This window comes from Phacochoerus africanus, chromosome 15, assembly GCF_016906955.1.
Source record: "Phacochoerus africanus isolate WHEZ1 chromosome 15, ROS_Pafr_v1, whole genome shotgun sequence".
Lineage (NCBI taxonomy): Eukaryota > Metazoa > Chordata > Mammalia > Artiodactyla > Suidae > Phacochoerus > Phacochoerus africanus.
Genome location: NC_062558.1, coordinates 49,085,644 through 49,103,763, shown reverse-complemented (window position 1 = coordinate 49,103,763; position 18,120 = coordinate 49,085,644). Strand labels below are relative to the sequence as shown.

General features: G+C 45.0%; 2 protein-coding genes across 6 annotated transcripts in view; both read left to right on the top strand.

The window, feature by feature from the left end:
• Window positions 1-10,196: 10,196 nt before the first annotated feature.
• On the top strand, window positions 10,197-11,828 carry LOC125116372 (zinc finger protein 280A-like). The gene is given in 1 exon segment (XM_047761558.1): window positions 10,197-11,828. A coding segment is annotated over 1 exon segment (1,626 nt). The 3' UTR covers window positions 11,823-11,828.
• A 5,906-nt stretch (window positions 11,829-17,734) lies between these two features.
• LOC125116370 (solute carrier family 5 member 4) overlaps window positions 17,735-18,120 on the top strand; it is a 231,698-nt gene continuing 231,312 nt past the window's right edge. For all 5 annotated transcript variants that reach the window (XM_047761549.1, XM_047761552.1, XM_047761550.1 and 2 more), the window contains exon 1: window positions 17,735-17,797. The gene's annotated coding sequence lies outside the window, so the exon portion shown is untranslated. The remainder of the gene's footprint in view (window positions 17,798-18,120) is intronic.

Here is an 18,120-nt window from a genome sequence, read left to right as displayed (position 1 = left end):
AACTACACACTTACTCCATAGTATCATGCTGGTGCCCCGTTCCTTGTGAGAGGGCACAACACAAGGGTGTGACTACCAGGGCGCAGGGATCGATGGGACCATCTTGAAGGCTGGGGTTTGCAATAGCACACAATTATGCGCATGCATTGGTTCATTTAATAGTCATAACACTTCAAGGATGTTATTACCCATTACCATTTACCTCTGTGCTCCAGAACTTGGCATCACGTCTGGCAGAACCTGGACACTTGAGACTTTGTCAAAAGAGAGATGTGCCTGAAGAATTAAGAGCTCAGGGACTATAAGTCCCATAGCCTAGGTTCAGATTTTTGATGCTAATTTTTTTTTCTTTTTTTTTTTTTTTCTTTTAGGGCCGCACCCATGGCACATGGACATTCTCGGGCTAGGGGTTGAATCAGAGCTGCAGCTGCCAGCCTGCACCAGAGCCACAGCAACGCCAGATCCAAGCCTCATCTGTGACCTACACCACAGCTCATGGCAACTCTGGATCCTTAACCCACTGAGTGAGGCCAGGGATTGAACCCACATCCTCATGGATACTAGTCGGATTCGTTTCCACTGAGCCACGATGGGAACTCCCTCTTCAGTACTAATTATTTTGTGATTGTGAGCAAGTTTCCTAACTTCTCTGTGTTAAAAAAAAAAACAAAAACACCTTTACTATGGATATAACTATTCATATATATAGTATCTATATATAGATAGGATTTAGTGGCACTGAGAGCCACTTTTGGAAAAGCCTTAGAACCTTTTCTAATAGAAACGTACAACCAGAAGACACAGGAAACCAGAGGCCCTGTCACTGATTATTTCTAATCTCCTGAGATAAACCTCTCCCAGAGAGAGGAGAAGAGGGAAAAGCTTGGAGAACAAAGGGAGAACCAAGATCTCTTGCAGTGACGAAGGAAGGAATGGAGGCTGGCTACCTTGATTAGTGTCCTCATGAGCTGCTGTGCCTCCCTGGCCACACCGTAAGGTGGAGCCCACTTTTCACACAGCCCTGGTCTGCATGTCAGGAAGCACCAACCTGTGGTCCTGAGGGCCTGATCTCCTGGGTACAAAGTTCTTAGGTGATCAGAGATACCCAGCCCTTTGTGGGTAATCAGGCTGACCACATAACCCCTGCACTGTCATGACCAAAAGTCCCAGAGAGTTGCCTCCTTGATCACAGCACTGGGCCTGAGCTGGTTCCTCTGGGCCATGGGGGTGTCCATGGAAGGAAAGATGGGGACAGGTCATTTCTTGGGCCAGGCTGACTACCCAGAAGCATCCTCATGTTGGCTGCTTAGAGGCAGTTCCTGTGGGACGTTCCTCTATCTCTGACCCCAGGGAGCCCTGTGGCCAAGGCTTATATCATGGTGGCTCCAGGAAGTGGAGAGAACTGAGCAATGACACACCTTCTTCCTAGCGCCTCCTCTACTCATGTTCCTTTCCTGGCTACCCGCCCAAATTTCTTCTGATAAGCTGGTCTTTTTGCAACCTAACATGCGTCCTCCTCCCCAGAAACCTTGCAAAACAGCTTGGACTTCTGTCCCCTGCTTCTTCCTAACTAAACACATTAAGGTCTTTTTGCACATTGGGTGATTAGCTTCTGCTCTACAGCTATAGTGTATTTTTCTTCCTTTTCTTGGCTGTAGCTGGTAGCTAAAATACAGGTACTGCCCTTCACAGCTGGGGTGGCATGAGAATGGAACTCCCTCTGTCCTCAGGGTTCTGTCCTTCATAGCCTAGGAGAGTAATGAAAAGAGCCAAGTCCAGAGAGAAAGCTGAATGGGGACCCCATAGCAACAGTGGTTTGCAGGGAGTTGTCCAAAGGAGGGCAGGCTGCTTCCTGGAAAGTCAGGGTGGATGGGCTTCTGTTTAATGGCTAGGAGTCACCTGGGAGCTGAGGTTTCACCTGCTCACCTCCTACCTGTCTCTGAAGTGAGCCCTCTCTGTGGGTGCCTAATCCAAAGAGTGCGTTAGTGTGCTGGGGTGACCATAACAAAAATACAACAGATTGGGGGTGGGGGTGGGTGCAGTGATTAAACAACAGGAGAGTATTTTCTCATGGTTTTGGAGGCTAGAAGTCCAAGACGGTCGTGTTGGTAGAGTGGTTTCTCCTGAGGCCTCGCTCCTTGGCATGCAGGCAGCTGCATTTTTGTTGTTTGTTTTTTTGTTTTGCTTTGCTTTGTTTTGTGTTGTTTGGCCAAAGCATGCAGCAGCTTGATGTGGGGTCTCAGTTTCCAGAGGAGGGATTGAACCCAGGTCCCCGCAGTGAAAGTGCCAAGTCCTAACCACTAGACAGGGAGCTCCCTGGATGGCTATGTTCTTGTTGTGTCTTCCTCTTGCTCTGTGTTTGAGTATCCCTGTTGTCTTCCTCTCTCTTTTTTTGGCTGCACCTGTGGCATGCAGAAGTTCCCAGGCCAGGGATGGAACCCTCACCACAGCAGTGACAACATGGATCTTTAACCTGCTAAGCCACCAGGGAACTCAGCCTGTCCAGAGTGTTCAAATTCCCTCACCTTATACAGAGACCAATCAGATTGGTTTAGGGCCCACCCTAGTGACCTCATTTTAACTTAATCACCTCTTTAAAGGTCTTATCTCCAGACTTGTGGTTGCCCAGGGGGAGGGGTAGGGAGTGGGATGGACTGAGAATTTGGGTTAATAGATGCAAACTATTGCCTTTGGAATGGATAAGCAATGACATCCTGCTGTGTAGCACTGGGAACTATATCTAGTCACTTATGATGGAGCAGGATAATGTGAGAAAGAAGAATATATGTATGTATGTGTGACTGGGTCACCTTGCTGTACAGTAGAAAATTGACAGAGCACTGTAAACCAGCTATAATGGAAAAAATAAAAATCATTATAAAACAAACAAACAAAATTGAATGATAAAGGTCTTGCCTCCAAATATATTACATTCTGAGGTGCTAGGGGTTAGGACTTCAACATATAGATTTTGGAGGACGAGTTACACACACAACAGGGAGGATGGTGAGGCTGATTCTCCTGGTGATGGCTGTGCAGGGGATTCATCATCTGAGGCAGGGGATTTTCACTCTGCCTGCTCCTTAGAAATATCTGGAACCTCTCATCGTGCAGAAACCCTGGTCCTATTCCTGGAAATACTGATTCTGTTGGCTTGGAGTAAGATCAGCAGAATCAACCAGGACATTAGTATTTCTCTAAAGATCCCTAAATCCTACTGTTCAATATTGGTCTGTGGCCAAGTAGCATGGACATCATCTGGGAGCCTGTGAGAAATTTGGACTCTCAGGCTCCATGAGAACAACTGGACCAGAATGTGCATTTTCACAAGACCCATAGGTGATTTTCTTAGATTCAATGAGGCTTCATAAGCACAGCCCAGGTGATTCAAAAATGCAGCCCCAGGAGTTCCTGTTTGTGATGCAGTAGAAATGAACCTGATTAGTAACCATGAGATGTGGGTTTGATACTTGGCCTTGCTCAATGGGTTAAGGATCTGGCATTGCTGTGAGCTGTGGTATAGGTCACAGACTTGGCTTGGATCCCACGTTGCTGTGGCTGTGGCTGTGGCTATGGCTCTGATTTGACCCCTAGCTTGGGAACTTCCACATGCTACAGGTTTGGCTCTAAAAAAAAAAAAAAGTGAAGCCCCAACTGAGAAGTTTGGATACATATGTCTGGGTTTGCTTACACACCCCAGCTTATCTTAACATTGCAGGACATCCAGAAGTCCCTGAAAAGGAGGTGACGGTCCTGGAATCCCTGAGGGGGAGAAGCAAGCTCTGATTGCTCTGTTGTGTCACCAAAAACACGCTTGTCCCAAGGCGGGTGCTCAGGGTAAGTGTCGAAGGAAAAATGAGTTCCTGACCCCTAACCAACCCTTAGGCTTCCTTTGAAAAAGTGAACTCACAGGTATTTTAATCATAGGTGAGATCAGTGCTTCCCAAAGTACTGGAAGTTTATACACCCTGGGCCACCCTCGTTTCAGTTTCAAATGGGGCAAACTTTGAACATTCAGATTCCCAGGCCTCTCCCCTGGCAATTTAACTTTCCCATGTGTGGGATGCAGTCTTGGAATCTGTATACTTAACAATGCCCCAGGTGATTCTCAAGATCTGAGCCATCTTTAGAAGCGTAGATCTAAATTACAAGTGGTCAAAATTTTCCTTTTCCCCTAAGTGTTTGCAACATTTTAAATTGACATCCAACTTAAAACTTTTATCCTAAGTGAAATACTGCGAAGGATATAGTTTTGGGCACATAGTAAAAGTAGACCCTTGAGGAGTTCCCATGGTGGCTCAGTGGTAATGAACCCTACTAGTACCCACGAGGATGCGGGTTCAATCCCTGGCCCTGTTCAGTGGGTTAAGGATCTGGCATTGCTGTGAGCTGTGGTGTAGGTTGCAGACGTGGCTCGGATCCCTGTTGCTATGGCTGTGGCATAGGCCAGCAGCTGCAGCTCAATTTGACCTCTAGCCTGGGAACTTACATATGCCATGGGTGTGGCCCTAAAAAGCAAAAAAAAAAAAAGCCTTTGAGGAGTTCCCTGGTGGCTTAGCTGGCTAAGGATCCAGCATTGTCACTGCTATGGTGCAGAGTTTGATCCCTGGCCCAGGAACTGCCTCATGCTTCAGGTTTGGCCAGCCCCCAAAATATACCCTCTAATTAAAACTGTTAATATCACTCTTTTTTTTTTGTCTTTTTGCCTTTTCTAGGGCTATTCCCACAGCATATGGAGGTTCCCAGGATAGGGGTTGAGTCAGAGCTGTAGTTGCCAGCCTACGCTAGAGCCACAGCAACGCAGGATCCGAGCCATGTCTTCAATCTACACCACAGCTCAGGGCAATGCCGGATCCTTAACCCACTGAGCAAGGCCAGGGATTGAACCTGCAACCTCATGGTTCCTAGTTGGATTCGTTAACCACTGCGCCACAACAGGAACTCCTAATATCACTCTTTTAAATGTATCCAAAAGAATGTAAATAGCCTAGATTTTTTTTTTAAGATTTTATTTAAGTATTGTGGGTTTACAATGTTGTGTAACATAGAGTTTTGACACTTACCATCATTGTTTTAAAAACATATTAAAAATGACCTCCTTCAGAATTCCTGTCATGGCTCAGTGGTAATGAACCCAACTAGTATCCATGAGGATGCGGGTTTGATCCCTGGCTTTGCTCAGTGGGTTGAGGATCTGGCATTGCTGTGGCTATGGTGTAGACTGGTAGCTATAGCTCTGATTAGACCCTTAGTCTGGGAACTTCTATGTGCCTTGGACACAGCCCTAAACAGCCAAAAACAACAACAGCAACAACAAAAAACTCTTTCTAGGAGTTCTCACTGTAGCACAGTGGGTTAAAGATCCAGTATTGTCGAAGCTCTGGTGTAGCTCACAGCAGCAGTTGGATTCTATTCCTGGCCTGGGAACTTCTTTATGCCATGGGTGTGGCCAACAAAAGGAAAAAAAAAGCTCTTTCTAATGGTCAGATCATTTATGCTTATTTTTACAGCTTCGTTGAGATATAATTGACACACATTGTGTAAATCTAAGGTGGACAACATGTTGATTTGATAAGCAAGGTATTTTTGATGTTATATCAGGTTATGGCACTTTGGCGTGAACTTTATTTCTGTTCCAATTCTGTGACTTAGTGGCCTTAGAAGGTGTGGAAATACAAATGATTCTTTCCTGTGAAGTGTTGTTTGAGGCCCTCCTTTCCCCAAGAATCTGCCTGCAGAGGCTGTAAAGGCTGGGAGGGAAAGCTTGAGATTTAATCTAGGTGGTGCCTAGATTATATCTCAAGGGAGAGGGGAGAGCAAGGGCGGAGGAGGAGGGAGGAGGAGGCAGGAGGAGAGAAGGAGGAGGGACCAGGCTTTGACCTCTTACCCCAGGAACCAGATTTTAAAAAGAATGCTGGGGGAGGTGGGGGAGAAGGAGTGCCCCCTGCCACCGCCTAGAAAAATCTCCTGGGTTAAGTGTGAAGCTCCACAGAAAGGATCCCACCTGGGCATCCGGACTCTCAAGGGCACTGAGTCTTCAAGTGCAAACAACTTAGGAGTGAGCCCTGCCCCCTGGCAGTCCCCTCCCCCCACCACCTCGCCTCGGCTGCCCCCTGGATCTGGAGGAGAGCAGGATTTTGCTCTCTGCAGCTGGAGAACTTTCTGGCATTGGAAGAGGACTTCTGCTCTTTCAGATTCCCTACTCAAGCCCGGGATCTGTTGGAATAGCTGTGAAGACCACCTTCCCCTGCCCCTCCCAATTCCCAGTAGCTCACGGTGCAGGTGAATTGGAGATCTGGTGGTGGGACTCAGGAAGCCAGGGAGAGGGATCCCACCAAGGTGACCCAGGAAGACCGCCCCTGGGCCTGATTCCAAAGCCCCAGCCACATTCTTCCCTTTCACTGGCAATTTGAATAAAAGGCTTAGGAGGTAAGCAGCCAATCAGAACAAGCTGGTTTAGGAACTTGATTGGATGGTAAAGATCGGATTATAAGGGCTTTAAAAGGGATGAGATCTTCTGACCCAGCCTCCCTGAGAAGGGCTTTCAAGTTCTAGGGCCACACCTACAACATTTGGAAGTTCCCAGGCTGGGGGTGGAATTGGAGTTGTACTTGCCAGCCTACGCAGCCACAGTCACAGCAACTCAGGATCCTAGCCACGTTTGTGACCTACACCACAGCTCATGGAAATGCAGAATCCTTAACCCACAGAGCAAGGTCAGGGATTGAACCTGCATCCTCATGGATACTAGTGGGGTTTGTAACCTGCTGAGTCATACCAGGAACTCCCACTGAGAAGTGCTTTTGGGGAGCAAGGTAAGAGTTCCACAGATACGGGGATACCGAAAGTGGTGCTGCTGAACCAGAGAGAACTCTCTCTGGGATGTAGAGACAAGGGCACGCCAGCTTCACCACCCCATCTCCTCTTGGGACTCAGAGTGGGGAATTTTGAGCTGCAAAGAATCATCTGGACAGGCAACTTTGGGAACTGGTGACCTACTGAGTTTGGTATGTTCCATTTTTGTTCTCTGAAGCCATGGGTCTGCACACTTTCTCTGTAAAGGTGCTCGATAGTAATAAGGCATTAAAGGCCATGTGGTCTTTTTTGCAATGGCTCTACTCTGCCATCACAGTCAGAAATAGCCACAGGCAACAGCAAGTGATCAGGGCTGTGTTTCCATAAAACTTTATTTGTGGGCACTGTGAAGTTTGAGGATTATATAATTTTCACATGTCACAAAATAGTCCTTTGGGTTTTTTCTCCCAGATTAAAAATATACAAAAAGTTAAATATATTTTTAAATGTTAAATAAAAACCCGGAGTTCTCATCGTGGTTCAGTGGTTAACAACCTGACTAGTATCCATGAGGACGAGGGTTCGATCCTGGTCTTGCTCAGTGAGTTAAGGACCTGGCATTGCTGTGAGCTGTGGTGTAGGCTGTAGATGCAGCTGAGATCTGGCATTGCTGTGGCTGTGCAGTAGGCCAGCAGCTGTAGCTCTGATTCGACCCTTAGCCTTGTGAACCTCCCTATGCCATGGGTGTGGCCCTAAAAAGAAAAAGACGAAAAATAAATAAACAAATAAAAAAATTTTAAAACCCTAACAAATATGAAGACCATTCTTAGCTTGATGGCTGGGCAAAAAAACAGGGGCAAGCCAATTTGCCAATTCGTGTCTAAACCATTTGTCTATATAATGCAACCAGAATCCCATTAGTGACTTGTGAAATAAATTTAGTAGGCTGTATTCAGAATAAGGAAATAAAATTTTTCATTAAATCTAAGGGGCCATCAACTGTAAGATACCACATTATTTCTGATACCACCATAAAATAAAAAAGAAAATATACTGCCAAACAAACTATGCAATGCTACTGATGAAATGCTATCTGATTTCAGAAGTGGTCAAATGTAAACGTTAGCAGTGCCTTAGTGTCAGTGAACCAGGTTAATGACATGGAAGCTATCAGCAAATCTACTGTAGGGAGAGTATTAGCTGTTATAAAACGTTTTTTTCATTAACCCCGTCATGGCCCCCATACTGCCAGATTTTCTCCCTTGCATGATGGTGTTAAATCATCAGGATTTGAATTTCATTAAATGCCTGGAGAATCACTTCTCCTTTTGGCTAAGATCAAGGGTAAATACTTGGAGAGCCTGTAATTAGTGGATTTGGGTCTGTTGTCCAAATAAAGGATCATATTAGTAATAGTTACTATTTATTTATGTAGCAAATACTTAGCATTGACAGTATGCCAGATGTTGCTCTAGAAACAAAAGGATATAGCAGCAAACAAAACACAAATTCCTGCCCTCATGTATGTAGGGTATAGTTGAGTGAGCGAAGAGAGAAAAGAAGCAAGATATATTTTATAATTGTATGTTAGGTAGGTGATAAATACTGTTGAATAATAGCTTTGGAGGTGAACAGGGCATAAGAGTTGGGAGAGGTTGTGATCCTTGAAAGTGTAGTCAGGGAAGACTTTCTGGGAGTCGTGGACCTGAGGCAGGCCAGGAGCTGGCATGTGGATACCTGAGAAGGAGCATCCAAGGCAGGAGGAGCAACAGAAATCCTGAGAAAGTGTTGTCCTCCCTTGTTCCTTGAGGGATGGGATCCACAACCCCCACTCCTCCTGCGATTACCAAAATCCACAGATGCTCAAGTCCCTGGCATGGGATTTATATATAACCTAAGCAGATCCTCCTGTATGCTTTATATCATCTCTAGATCCCTTGTAATACCTATTACAATGTTGATGCTGTGTAAATAGTTGTAAGTACAATGTAAATTCAGTGTATATTGTTGCCAGCATGAGGCAAATTCAAGTTTTGCCTTTAGGAACTTCCTGGAGTTTAATTAATTAACTAATTAATTAATTTTGCTACTTTAGGGCTGCACCTGGGGCATATGGAAGTTCCCAGGCTAGGGGCCTAATCGGAGCTGTATCCACCAGCCTACGCCCCAGCCACAGCAACTTGGGATCCAAGCTGTGAATTCAACCTACACCACAGCTCAGGGAAACACCAGATCCTTAATCCACAGAGCGAGGCCAGGGATTGAACCTGCCTCCTCATGGGTCCTAGTCAGGTTCGTTAACCACTGAGCCACAAAGGGAACTCCCCTTCCTTGAGTTTAAAAAAAATTTTTTTTTTAATTTAATCCGTGGACAGGATCTAGCATCTTCTGGACTTAAATTTAAAATGATCATGTCACTTTACTGGGTTTGAACCTATTTTCTCACGTGTAAAAGAAGGATGTGAATAGTTACCTCAGTGTTTCAGGAGATGATTAAATAAGGCAATAGTTATCTTTTGAAATAAATACAATAGTTTTCCCTTAACCATGGGGTATGCATCCTAAGACCCTCAGTGGATGTCTGTAACTTCATATAGTGGGAAACCCTACAAACACAATGTTTTTTCCTCTACAAAGCTACCTAGGATACAGTTTAATTTATAAACTAGGCACAGTAAGAAATTAAAAATGGTAACAATAAAACAGAACAATTAGAACACTATATTGTAATAAAAGTTATGTGAATGTGGTTTCTATGACAAAAACATTACTAATTTCATGGTTTTTCCACCTTGACTAAGCACTTAACATGCACTGTGGCTGACACTTTTGCAGTAGGAGGTGTGACAGCACAACCAGCATGCATTTCTTTTTCCTTTTTCACAGTTTTGCAGATAGAAGATTCTTTCCTTACAAGTTGAGGACTTTTACCTTTTCACTTTAAAGGAAACACTTTCTGAATTCTCTTTGGGATTATCTGAATTGCCAGCATCACTCCGCTGGTGCTTTGGGGCCATTATTCAGTAAAATCAGGGTGCCTTGGACACCTATGATACCTCAACAGTCAATCTGATAACTGAGTGACTAATTGACTAACAGGTGGAATGTGTGGGTCTAAGGGGTGATTCTCAGGGTGATGGAATTTCATGCACTTTAGCAGTAGTGCATGAAATTCCATCACCTCCGCTCAGAATGGCATGCCGTGTAAAACTTAGGAGTTATTCATTTCTAGAATTTTCCACTGAATATTTTTGGTCAACAACCAAGGGTTAGCAGTAAAGGAAACCTCGGATAAAGGGAGACGACTGTACTGATCATGTTCTGTGGTCACACTTATATGGCAGTTTACCAAAAGAAAGCACTGGAAGAAGGGATCACTTCAAGCCAAAGGTAATTGTGAAATGGCACATCTCTTCCCATGTGAGGAAGCACAAGCGCCAGAACCACTGGAGAAGACGATCAGAGGGTCCAAACCCAGGGATGATGACAATGCGGAGGTGACCTTTGTCGGAATGGAGGGAGTCAGTGAGGATGCTGAAATCCTCTTTGTCAGGGTGATTTCAAATTCAAAGCCAGTCATCTCAAACATTTTGAACAGAGTGACCACAGACTTACCTTCAAAAAGAAAGAAAAGCCATGTGGGGTGAGCTCCTGCCTGCGCGTTGCAGCTGGCAAATGGGGCATCAATGGCAGTGGCTGTCTCACCAGCTTCTCAATCTGAATGGGGAGAAATAGCTGGTCCTGCTATGTTCAAGCCTTCATCCAAATCGGATTCTAAAACTAGCTCCCTGCAAGTGGTGCTTCACAGTTCCTCAGATTTGCTCTCTCCATGGCCTTACTGTCTCCCTGGAGCTGCACTCCTGGTAGGAGGCCTGGATGAAAGTCCTCGAGATTCAAAGCAATGTCTCACTTCAGAAGTAAATATGAATGGCGGGGACCCCCAACCTAAACTCAGTGATGGCATCCCAGGGGGACATTCTTCAGCGGTGGCCTCTTCAGGTATGTCTGCTACAAAGAACGTGAGTACAGCCTTGAAAGGTGTCCTGTCATCCAGCCATATTCGGAATGGAGTGGCATTTCCATGGGCTCATACAGGTGACCAGATACGTCTCAATCCCATACATCCAGACAGAGTGGGTAGCTTGGAAAGGCTGGAAAAAACAGACTTTTCAAGGCCAGCAAGTCAAAACAAGACTGCTGATTCTAAGAAAGAAAATCTGATTATGTTACTTCATGACTTTTACTATGGACAGCATACAGGAGACAGGCAGCCAGAACAGAAGACACACACAGCCTTTAAATGCCTCAGCTGCTTGAAAGTTCTAAAAAATGTCAAGTTTATAACCCATGTGAGAAACCATTTGGAACTTGAGAAGCAGAGGGGTGACAGCTGGGAAATCCACACCACCTGCCAGCACTGCCACCGCCAGTTTCCCACTCCCTTCCAGCTGCAGTGTCTCATTGAAAGTGTCCATACTTCCCAGGGACCCTCCCCAGTCTGTAAAATCTGCAAATTGTCTTTTGAAACAGATCAGGTTCTCTTAGAGCACATGAAGGACAATCATAAGCCTGGTGAAATGCCCTATGTTTGCCAGGTTTGCAATTACAGATCATCAGCCTTTGCCGATGTGGAAACACATTTCAGGACATGCCATGAAAACACGAAGACTTTGCTCTGTCTGTTTTGCCTCAGAATTTTCAAAGCGGCAACATCCTATGTGAATCATGCTTGGAACCACTGGAACAAGAGGGTCTTTCAGTGTTCCAAGTGCCGGCTACAGTTTCTGACTTTGAAAGAGAAAAGCGAGCACCAGACCAAGAATCACCAGACATTTAAAAAGCCAGAGCAATTGGCAGGGCTGCCTCCAGGAACACAGGTCAGGATCCGGACTTTAGCTCATTTGGGACCAAGAGGGGCAGCACCCACCATTGAGAGCAAAAGTCACCCCTGTCACCTGAAAAAGCTAAAAGGGGATCGCTACAGACACAAAATTGTCCAGACATGTTGCAAAGAGGGTTCTGTCTAAAAATGTTCTCCCCACCTCCAGGGATTCTGAAAGGCTGAATTGAGGCTAGGCCATCTGCACTTCTTGGCTAGGAAATGCCAGCAAGCACTGTCAGCCACCACCAGGTATTACAGTGACTAGGCTTATACCTGCTTTATCCCTCTACTATCCAGTAATCTCCTTCCCGGTCACTCTCCCCTCCCTCAAGTAATGGCTCCTCTGACACCTACCATGAGGGTATTTTTATACTTTAAATAAATGCAATCACAATAGGGTTTTTTTTGGCCTGTTTTCCTTTAAATAAGTGGGATGCATTCTCAGTTGTGTGTAGCTGAAGCACTTTCTTGCCAGGAATGGAACCCTCACCATAGCAGTGACAATGCCAGATCCTTAATCTCTAGGCCACCAGGAACTAATGAAGCACATTCTTTTTTATGGCTGGGTGGAGTACTCTTGAAAGAATATGGCACAGTTTTATATATCCATTCTACTGTTCTTGGACTTTGAGGCTTATAATTTTGCTATTTTGAATAAAGCTGCTATGAATGTCTAGATAACAGTATAGAGATGAGAAGTTCTAGAACCACATAGATTTAGCTTTTTAGGGTAGATACTGCCAAATGCCTTTTCAAAGTGATTGAAACAATTTGCAGTTCCACCAATATTTGGAATTCCATTTCTACAGATCCAGCACTTGTAACTGTCAGTCCTTTTCATTATGTGACCAAGCAGGACCCTACAGCGTCTTCCCGGGGAACGAGCCCCTCACCCCACCCCCCAACCGTGTTCCCTACCATGTGCTTGTGGAAAAACTTTAACCTCTGAGACCTCCCCTGAGTTCCAAAGAGCAAATTTATTCAGAGAAGTGAGAAAATGCAGAAACAAAACAGTCAAGCAAGACAAAACAATAATAACCATAAAACAAAGTCAAGGAAATTTAGTTCCCCCTCAAGGGCTAGAGATAATATCCTGAGCCATATCCTTGAGTTGTTTTGCTGATACTAAAACTCCCACCAGATGGAAGAAGTTAACTGTATACTGCCTGCCAGCAAGTAGACCCCAGATTGGTTGAAACCAGAAGGTTGATGAAATCGATGCCTGAAATACAACCTGCTAACTTTACCACCAACCAATCATAAGAAATGTGCATGAGCTGATTACAAATTCTGCCACCTTCTCTCTCATAATGTCTTTAAAAACCCGACCTAGCCACTGGGGTCTTTGGAACATGACCTGCCTGTTCTTGCTTGGTCCAATTTTGGATGCCTTACAATAAATGCTGTACTTTCCTTCACCACAGCATGCTGTCAGTAGATCAGCTTTGCTGCACTTGGGCTGGTGAACTCAAATTTGGCTCAGGAGTTCCCGTCGTGGCGCAGTGGTTAACGAATCCGACTAGGAACCATGAGGTTTTGGGTTCGGTCCCTGCCCTTGCTCAGTGGGTTAACGATCCTGGCGTTGCCGTGAGCTGTGGTGTAGGTTGCAGACGCAGCTCGGATCCCGCGTTGCTGTGGCTCTGGCGTAGGCCGGTGGCTACAGCTCCGATTCGACCCCTAGCCTGGGAACCTCCATATGCCGCGGGAGTGGCCCAAGAAATAGCAACAACAACAACAACAAAAAAAGACAAAAGACAAAAAAAAAAAGTTCGGCTCAGTAACAATCATTGTCATTCTCTTGAAGTTGTAGTGGTATCACATTTTAGTTTCATTTTCATTTCCCAATGAGTAATGATCTTGAGGATATTTTTTTCATATGCTTTTGGCCACCTGAATATTTTTTCTCTTTTATCAAATGCCTATTTAAGTCTTGACCCCACACACGAAAGTTCCCAGGCTAGGGGTTGAATTGGAGCTACAGCTTCTGGCCTATGCCACAGCCACAGCAACTTGGAATCCTAGCTACATCTGCGACCTACACCATAGCTCATGGCAACGCCGGATCCTTAACCCACTGAGCGAGGCCAGGGATTGAATCCACATCCTCATGGATCCTAGTCGGGTTCATTAACCGCTAAGCCACGAAGGAAACTCCCAACCCCATATCTAAAACAAACAAAAAAACTGACTCGGAGTTCCTGTGGTGGCGCAGCAGTTAATGAATCCAACTAGGAACCATGAGGTTGCAGGTTTGATCCCTGGCCTTGCTCAGTGGGTTAAGGATCTGGAGTTGCCATGAGCTGTTGTGTGGGTTGCAGACGCAGCTTGGATCCTGTGTTGCTGTGGCTCTGGTGTAGGCCGGTGGCTACAGCTCCGATTAGACCCCTAGCCTGGGAACCTCCATATGCCGTGGGAGCAGCCCAAGAAATGGCAAAAAAGACAAAACAAAACAAAACAAAACAAAACAAAAACCAACTCAATTGAGAAGGGCATAAAGGGACTTTTGGGGCACAGAAAATGTCCCATATCTTGACCTGGATGGTGGTTTCCTAGGTGTACATATGTATTAAGGCTGGTGCTTCATGGAGTGTTGTATTTAAGAGATAGTCTGCTGAGGACATAAAAGATTCCTCCTGTTTTCTTTTGGGAATTTTACTGTTTGGCCTTTCACATTTAGGTCTGATCTATCTCAAATTTATTTTATTTTATTTTACTTTATTTTATATTTTTGTCACTCCTGGGGCATGCGTGATTTCCCAAGCCAGGATGGAACCCAGCTGCAGCAGTGACGGTACTGGATCCCTAACCTGCTGTCCCACAAGGGAACTCCTAAGATAGCTGGTGAAACATTACTTCTGGGTGTGTCTGGGAGGGGAGAGTGTTTCCAGAAGAGAAGCCTCCCCAATGTAGGTGGGCATCATCAGATCCAATCCCCAGCAGGCTGAGAGCCCTAAGAGATCAAAGGAAGGGACAGCCATTGCTCCTTCCTTGGACATCAGAGCTCCTGGTTCTTGGACCTTCAGACTTGCACTGAATTATAATCTGGCTTTCCCAGTTCCTAGCTCTTACAGATGCATATTGTGGCACACAATGTAAGCCAATTCCCATGACAAATTCTCATGTGTCTCGCTCTATATCCTGTTCATTCTGTTTCTTAGAAACAGATACCTGGGAGTTTAAGTTCTCCAGCTTTGGTATTCAAGACTGTCTTGGCTATTCCAGGTGTTCTGTTGAATTGAAGTGGTTAGGGTGGATATTTTTGTCTTGTTTTCCAGCTTGTGTACAATAGTTCATCAGTTGTGAAGTTAGCTATAGGGCTTTTTGTAACTACCGAGTGATTGCAGGGAAATTGTGCTACAAATCAATAACAGAAAGATAACTGAGGGGGAAAAAAAAACACAGTTTGTAAATGAAGCAGTATAATTCCAAACAGGGATGGTTCTAGAATAAGGGTTACCAGGAACCCAAAGTGCAAAAGTGCCAACCCTGCGTTTTGCCAAGCTTCTTTAATGTTGTGGTCCAGGCTCACCCTAGTCTTGGTTGTGGTTTTAAATAACTTGGAGCTCCTATGAGAAATCACTATAAAAAAAAAAAAAATTTGGAACAGAATGACATTGAAAACAGCAAAATTTATGAGACAGAACTAAAGCAGTTCTTAGAAGAAATGCCTATGTTTAAGTGCATTATGTTTAAAAAGACGAAAGGCTGGCAAAACAATGATCTAAGTGCTGTTTACAGAAGTTTCTGCGGTGATGGAAACGTTCTCTATCTGCTCTGTTTAATATGCCCCAGATGACTGTGGAGCTGATGAAATGTACCAAGTATGACTGAAGTATCAAATTTTACTTAATTTGGTTAATTCAAAATTAAGATGTAAAGCTAGAAGAAACAGATCTTCCTTGTAAAGGAATTCCAGTTAATTCATGGACTCAAATCATTGGTGTATCTCATTGATACTCTCTTTCAGTGACATTCTATGTCCTCCCTAAGGGTAGATTGGGTTTAGTGACATGTCACACAAGGATAGGATATGGTAGGGGGAGAAAAGTAACTTTATTGTGGGGGAACCAGTGGTAGATCATATGATAGTATGGATCCCTGGTGAGAAGTTAAGAAGGATGCATCAGCTCTGCAGTATAGTTTTAAAAACCAGTAAACCCCAGTGTAATGGATGAAAGCACATCAAATTCAAATGGAATCATTCTGACCCTTAAGGACTCCTGAAAATTGTCAACTCATGAAAAACAAGGAAAGTTTTAGAAACTGCTATAGACCAGAGTAAGCTAAGGAAATGCTATGACTCAATGCAATTTGCCCTCCTATATGAGAACCTGGACCAGAAGAAAAAGGACATTTGTGGAAAAACTTGTGAAATTTGAATAAAGCTTGGAGCTTAGTTAATGGAGTTAATAGTAACTCACTGAAAGATAGTGGAGTAATCGTGAGGCCTAAAGGAGGTCATTTCACATATATACATTTTAGACATTGCAAATATTTTCCCCACATTACATCCTCTTCATTTTGACTGTGGTATACTTCACTGAATGGAAATCTTCAAATGTAAAGGATCAATAGTATTTAGACTGTGTGATCTTACCATAATGCAACAAAATGAAAAACTGATAAATAACTTTAAAAATTCCATAGATTTGGAAAATAAATATATTATTATATATAACATTTAAAAAAGAGAATCAATAGGAAAATTAGGAATATTTGGAATTGAATGATAATGACCATATCATTAAGCAAAAACTGGGGGACACAGATAAGTTGGTTCTTTAGTAAATTAAGGTAAATTTATAGCATTAGATACAAGAGAAATAAAACTTACAGGAATTCCTTCGTGGCTCAGTGGGTTAAGGATCTGGCGTTGTCATTGGTATGGCTTGGGTCACTGCTGTGATGCAGGTTTGATCTCTGGCCTGGGAACGTCAACATGCCACAGGCATGCCTCCCCCACACCTCCCCCCCCAAAAAAGAGAGAGAAATAAAAGAGTTACAAGTAAGTGAGTAAAAAAAAGTTGTAAAGAAGAGCAACAGAACAAACCCACAGAGACAATCAGGAAGTAAATAATGAAGGAAAATGAATGTAATAGAAAAGAAAACAGCATTAGAGTAACAAAACCAAAAAAGGGTTTTCTTAAAAGACTGCTAAGACACATCCAGCAGAACAGCACAACTAAAAGAGATTCTGTAAAGAGCCAGATAATAAATACCTATACCTCAGGCTTTGATAATATAATCTCTGTCAATTAACCAACTTTGTGGCCATAGACAGTAAAGGAACAGGGAAATCCCTGTCTAACTTCCCAGGGTCCAATTTTCAGGACGCTAAAAACTGAATTTCATAAAATTTCCATATGTCACAAAATAATATTCTCTTTGTGTTTTTTCCCCAGCTCTTAAAGAACGTAAATCTCTTGTTGGAGTTCCCCCATGGCTCAGCAGGTTAAAGATCCGGTGTTGTCACTTCTGTTGATCTAACTACAGCTGTGGTGCAGGTTGGAACCCTGGGAAGTTCAGAGAAAAAAAAAAAAAGAAGTAAAGCGCTCACTTTTAGCTCTCTGCAGACTGTACAAAAATAGATGGCAGACTGGATTGGATTGCCCCCAAAAGCAATCCAAGAGGACAGGCCTCAAGACTCCTGTTGTATGGTCAAGTTCCTTAAGCAAAGAGCAGGCAGCTAGTGCTTTTGTGGTGGAGGGACCACACTGACGACTGGTGGTGAGAACTGGACTTAGGTGGGCAAATGTATCTTCTGATGTCCTGGGAGCCTGCCCTCTGCCCTGAACCCTGGTTGGCTGTGGAATCTTGACAGCCCAAGCTCCTTAAGATTGCGGTCCTTACCGGGCTCAGCCTGATGCCGTCCCCAGATGTTGCCACCAGGGGCGCCAGAGCGCGCGCATGCGCCCCACTCGGCCACGGGGCCAATCAGATCATCGCGCCCGTCCTCGCACCGGCACTTGGCTGCCAATCACAGGTGGCAGCTAGCGCGCGTGTGGGGGCGTCGGCGGCGCCCGGGGCCTGAGGAGGTGTCGTTTCCTCGGGCTTCGCTGAGGGAGCACCTCTGGCCCGGTGCGCCGCCGACCGCGCGGGCACCGCTGCCGCCGGGGACGGGTAAGGACGGGGGCGTGGCGTGGCCTGAGCGGACAGGGGCGGGCTTCGCGGGTGCCCAGGAGGCCCGTGCGCGGCCGCGGGCCTTTGGGAGGGAGCGTGCAGTAGGCTGCTGGACGGGCCTGAGACCACCCGCCCTCGGCCACGCTCCCTTCCCCATTCTGGGCCCGCGCCGAGCTCTGACAGCCTCTCTCTCCCGGGTGGGCTGAGCGGCCTCCGGGGAAGGGCCTGTGAGGCCGCCGGCCCCCGCCAGAGTCTCTAGCTTATACATTAAAACTAAGATAAAATAAAATCTCAGGCCAGTTTTGTGACCGGCGCCCGGCCTT